This window comes from Aptenodytes patagonicus, chromosome 1 (genome assembly GCF_965638725.1).
Source record: "Aptenodytes patagonicus chromosome 1, bAptPat1.pri.cur, whole genome shotgun sequence".
NCBI classification, from domain to species: domain Eukaryota; kingdom Metazoa; phylum Chordata; class Aves; order Sphenisciformes; family Spheniscidae; genus Aptenodytes; species Aptenodytes patagonicus.
The window spans coordinates 99,729,322-99,735,321 of NC_134949.1; the positions used below are offsets into that span (position 1 = coordinate 99,729,322).

Genomic DNA, 6,000 nt, shown 5'->3' on the forward strand with positions numbered 1-6,000 from the left:
GTCAATAAAGCTTCACTTTTCAAGTCATCACTCTGATATCTCTTAGACCAGTGGCTACATAACCTCAAGGTACAGGTTTGTTCCCTTTGGCTATACCTGAGCCTGTTGACTTCAGCTGCTGTAATGTTGTTTCAGCTTTTTGCCTACTTGGTCACCTTGAGGTTGCTGATGGCGAAGCACTGGTAAAGCTGTGAAATTGGCTAGTGACAGCCTGGAGCTAAAACAAGCAGTATTAAGCTGCAGAGTTGTCTGTTTTCCAAATAAATCTGATACCTAGTCATTGAAGGTTCCCTATACTTGACCTAGATTTACTTAGTTGTGTTACTATGAAGAAAACTCCTTTTACTTACCTTCTTCACACAACATACAAAGGAATTACTTGCTTTCCAGAAGTCTTGCTATCTTCTCCAAAACAATCCCAGAGGTTGGTAGAGGGTTGATTCTTTGTTTAGAAAGAAGATGACTGAGGGAGGAGAATGGATTGGAGGTCTTGAGCTTTACAGAGTAAACTTTAAGTTGGGGGGGAAACAACTTCTTAGTTAAGAAATGCTGCTAGTGAATCATGAATCAAGCAGTAAAAGTCCCAAGATCCTGCTGGGGAGAGATCTGAGCAAAATCTAGGTGCCTCTTGTCTCTCATCAGATCAGTGTGGTGAATTACTCAGATAAATATCTATTCCTGTCTTCCAGCAGCTGCTGAATGTAGCAGTGGTCCGCTTTTTGAGATTGGACCAAATTTCCACATTAAGCACTGAGAATATCGGAAGGTATGTAGGGCACTGTAACAATGTTTATCATGATTGGTACGTGAGTAATGACTGAAGGAAACAATTGGCCATTCTGAAAGAAATATTGAAGGACACGATGGTCTTACTAAGTGAAGGATCATTATGAAGAACAGAAATTTACTTGCTCTCCTTTGGCTAAGACACAAAAAAAAGGCAAACAAAACCCCAAAACTGAACCAAACAAAAAAACTTATTTGTGGAAATGAGATTTTTGCGGTAGGTATTACAAAAACTTGCTAATAGAAGAACAGAGAAGATATTAGGCTGCCTGGGAAAATTATTTGCGGTCCAAGCTGCTTTTGACTAGTATCTCCAAACACTGTTCAGGCAATACAGTATGGGTGATTCTACTTCAATGAAGTGTCTGGGTGAGCTCTGGCAGAAGTTCCTTTCTGCTATATTTTTCTAGCTTACTTCCAAGAGCACAGTAAGTGTGCTGATTTATATGCCAGTAGTGCTGGTTTTCTAACAACAGAATCTACCAATAAATGTTACTTCCTCTATATGTGCATGTTAACCATACGTTGTTAAGTATAGATAAGCTGCACGTAGCTCATTTTTCTTCAGGTGTGTACAATGAGCAAGACTTCTGTCTGGTTATTATTTCTTAAAGCTAGATGATTTCAGCCTAGCTGGTTATGAAGCATTTGTGTACTTGAATATGGTTTTGGTTGCCATTAATATGTAAAGCATATACTAAGTAAGCCACAACTATGGCCTCCTTACAATGTCAGGAATGCTAATATTGACCAACTGTTTCAGAAGTAATATAGTTGACAAGATAGAGAAGCTTTCTAAGGTACTATTTTCTATCTAGAAGTTAGGTTTCTTCACTCTCTAACCCATATATATTCTAATGGACAGGAGGTCTGTGGTTTGTACATCATTTATGTACTTGCAACTTTATTGATGTGCATTTGTTCTCTCAAATTGAGGGCACTTCTGTCAGGCCAAAGCATAGTCACACTGTTGGGAACGTTGGTGTTTGCTGTGTGTGTTCAGGCTCAATGCATTAGATCATAAAGCTGTCACAGAGCCCCAGTACGTACGGGAACAGTGTTGTTAGGAAGTGTTAGAGGTATGGGTAGGGCAGAGAGCAATGACCATCTGCTACCTGAGAACCTCTGGTTTTATTATGGAGTTTCTGGGAGACCTGACTGAAGAGTTAGTGATAGAGACACTTCTCAAAACGCTTTGATCACTAGATTGCTGTCGGCTTTAAGGCTTTTTTGTTACTGTAATAGCTATGTGGTGCTAATGAGTTTTGAAACTTAGTGTTAAGCAGTCTGTAAAATTATATTGATCTTGGTGGTGGGACTGTTCTTTGGGAACTAACAAAGGGCAAATAACTGCAGAATAAAGTGACTTTCTAAGACTGTTTTTATAAGTAGGAGAGGGAATTGGGTAGCAGGACCCAGCCAGATGGTAAGTTGGGGTTTTTTTTCCCTATTCTAGCATAGCCTATGTTCCAAAGGACTAAAGGGCATAATGAACCAAGCAATGGACTCCTATTTGAGTTGCAGAAGAACTTATTGCTGTATATGGCTATGTTTTTATTAGCAAGCCATGCTGAACAGTAGGAGCAGACCTACAGTTGACACTGAGTTTTTAGGGTGTTCATGCGATACATGTTTGGGGGGATTTTGCTTACTATTAGGTCTTGTCCTGTGAATAGAATGCTAATTAGTTCCTGATGTACATCTAGCTATCAGGCCTTGCTAGACCTCTGAAATAATATTTTGGAGATACATACTGTGAAAAACAGGGTTTAGGCCTCACAGAAAAAGTTGATAGTAAAATGTATAGGCAGTGTGGACTGTCAGTTGGAAAAATCGGTCAGCAAAACAAGCTTTTGTAGACAAGTCCTAAATAATGAGTTTAATTTCACTGAAAAGCACTTTCTTTTGTTCTGGGTAGTCTCATTAGAAGTTTTTAATTTTTCAGTAGGAAGTACTTTGATTAATTTTATCAAATTAAGAAACAGAAACATGTACTCCCTTCTACTCTCAGTACTGTACAATTAAATTCATTTTCAGTTAAATACTTTTGTGCAGTATCAGACTCGGCATTTATCTATATGATGCTTGTGAAAACTCTATACCGTATAACTGATTTTGGATTTTACTTTGGTTTTAACCTGTGGCTTATCTAAAATCAATGTCATGTTAAAATAAAAAAACTTTTTAATCTTTCTCAAACGTGCTTATGCTTAAATAAAAAAAGTCAAAATTAGTATGTGTAAATAACACTTCCTAAATTGACAATAGCATCTTTTTCTCCACCAGAGATTAGCTTGTAAGAAGTATTCTAAATGGTAGTCAGTTAAGACACTTCACAAGGCAGAGTGTATTTTGTGATGACTAGCATTTTTGTTATAAACCAAACCTGTTCTGCAGCATTGAATTTTGACTTGTTTCCACTGCAACTTTTTCTTTTTTCAGAAAGAACATTTTGCTTTGCAAAACCAGTACAGAGAGAAAGATGCTGGAAACTTGCAGCACATGGTAAATAATAAGATGGCTTGAATTCCTGATTGAAGCTTCAATTTCATCTTGTTCCTTGAAATTAGCTTATAAGGATGTTTTTCATGAAGAGCAAAGTATTTGTCCATCCTAGTCTAACGGTTGGATGTGTGGGTTTTCTATCCATGAAATGGAAAGAGTCAATATCGTTTTAATATCCTGTATTTCCTAGGTAGTTTTGCTGACTAATTTAAATACATAAACACTAGAGCTTTGAAGTTCTAGCTGAATAAAATAACAAAGCACAGGAGTGCTGACATACTTCTTCATAGTTTGTTTTGCGTTTTAGAAATATTCAGCCTTAAAATCTAACTTCCTTTGAAACAAAAGTTTGAGGTTAACTCTGAGTAGTTACTAACAGTTCTCTCATATGTCTGTTAGTGATTAGAATTTTTAACTTCATGTTTCTTGATTCATAGGACTGTTTTAGAGATCATGCACCTTTTATTTTGCTTAAAGCTTTAACAAGAATAGGAATTGCAGGTTCTGTACATGAACTATGAAACTGATTACTTCTTGTGTGCGTTTAGAAAGCTGTGAATGGAAGGCAACTTACTTGCGAGGCTGAAGAGCCACAGGAACAAGAAGGTCTTCAGCATATGTATCCTGTTTATCAGCAAACATACTACAAAAATTGGAGCAGCAGATACCCGCAAAACTCAGGACCTGGAAGAGTCTACATCAATCCAAGGGAGCATTATGTATGATTCTGTACCCAGGTGTCTTAACTTCTAAGATACGAGGGTTTTAATATCTGTTGACTGTATGACCAATATGTCTCATTGGCTTTCACCTCTAAAATAATCAGTCTTTTTTCCTGTGGGAAGAAATTGCATGGAGAATTTTATATAGGTAAACCCTATGGAATTTGAGCCTTAACTTGCTTCTAGTCTTTGGTATGTATTTGTTTTTGTAGTTATATCAACCTGCCAAAAGAGGAGAGCCATTTAGCTTTATTAATCTTCGTAGTCATAAGACATATAGATTAGGTGAATTGGTTGGCATGTGCCAAAATGTACTTAAGCTGTTTCCCTGGTTATTTCTGGGAGCATTCCCTCTCTGAATGGCTATTTTACAATAACCTTACCTATGTAGAAGTGAGTAAGTATGAGCGAAACAACTGAATCCCTGGTGACATAAGCAGTCTCAGGCTGAGAGTCATTTTTTTGCATCTTAGAAAACTTGGGATAATTATCATTTTGACTGGCCTTAGCTATTGATTTCTCAACTAGGTCTACCTCTCTGTCAAATGAGCAACTAGACTACCTCTCAAATACTGACTTGCTGTTTCATAATGTGTGTTGTGTGTCTTCCCACCTCGTTAAAAGTAAAGCAATTTCCTTACATCGGAAACTTTTTGTTTTGTATTGATCCTGGCTCTCAGTTGCTGTACTTGCTGGTTGTAGTTTCACAGTAGGTCTATATGAAACTTAGTTGCAGGAAGTAGATGACTAGGCAGACGAAACTTCCTGAAAGTGTCTTTATGTGTAGCTGTATCTTACCTACAAATTGCTATTTAGCCATTTTTTCCAAGTATGACTCCCATGTTAAGTGTTGCAGAGTTTGTGTTGCTTGGTAATAAATACATTTCACGTTCTTTGGTTTCTTCTCAGTTCGCAAGAAAACTGCCTATGTTGTTCTTACGTCTTAGCAAGAAAAGGAAAGCTTCAGTAGACTTCAAGTAGTTTTCAGCACTGTCCTTTAATCTTAACCAGTAGTGTGAAGTAACTGGACAATGTCCTGATGTTACCAGTGCTAATAGGATTCCACATGAAAATTTGAATGTGGGGCAAGGTTTGAAAAATGTGCTCAGGATCTTTTTAGAAAAATAAGTTTTCCTTTGGAGTAAAAAAAAAAAAATTAGCAAGTAAAAAAAAAAATTATATATAATGTATTAGTGCTGAAATGAGCTCACAGGACAATCTTGAAATATTTCAAGACAGCAGGAAATAAGACACTAAAATTTGCTGGAGAAACTTAAACAACTTGTGTCCGTTCTGTACACATAAGTACAGAATAATGATTTTTCAGTCAGATGACCTTAAGACAAAATGTTGAGAAGAATGGCTGTGTTGTACTGAACTAGCTTTTGATACAGGCTCAAACATTACTTCTGTGATATTAGTGTTGTCTCTGCAGATGATTGGATTTTTCAGAGGGAAGAGTCATAGTTGTAGAAGCAATAGAATTGAAAGCTAGTATAGTTAAGTGTGCTGCAGGCAGGATGCCGTTATAAAACCTGTATTCAACCTGCGTTCATCTCCATCATAGTAAAAGTTAGAGTTCCCTATCCACAATAGGGATAGGCAAATATTTCTAGTTTGTTACAGGTAGCAGCTAGAAGATTATGGCTTAGGTGCCCATGTTCTGGACACTGCACAGGCAGACATTGACTGTTCTCTTGTTGAGCAACTTTCTGTTACACAATGTGGATGAAGTTGGCAGCTGAAGGAATGGCAAAGAAAGGTTGGAGAGAACCTGTTTCTCGGGAGCTTTCTTTGAACCACTGTCAACTTGCTTTTCTGTTAGGGACCGAGCACATTCATGTAAATTGAGCAATTGTTTAAAACTTTAAAGCCTCCTGCTGTATTTGAGACCTAAAAGAAGGGCTTGTTTGTGTGCCCCAAAAATACGTTTTCCAATAATGTCAGTTTAAGTAGCTACCTCTTTCCACAAGCATTGCCTCACCTA

At 37.4% G+C, this 6,000-nt stretch overlaps 1 protein-coding gene across 1 annotated transcript in view; it reads left to right on the forward strand.

The window, feature by feature from the left end:
• NECTIN3 (nectin cell adhesion molecule 3) overlaps positions 1–4,905 on the forward strand; it is a 71,707-nt gene extending 66,802 nt beyond the window's left edge. The window contains exons 8-9 of the mRNA XM_076350616.1: positions 3,229–3,291; positions 3,840–4,905. Of these exons, the coding sequence (XP_076206731.1) occupies positions 3,229–3,291; positions 3,840–4,016 (240 nt within the window). The 3' untranslated portion in view covers positions 4,017–4,905. The remainder of the gene's footprint in view (positions 1–3,228; positions 3,292–3,839) is intronic.
• The last annotated feature ends 1,095 nt before the right edge of the window (positions 4,906–6,000 follow it).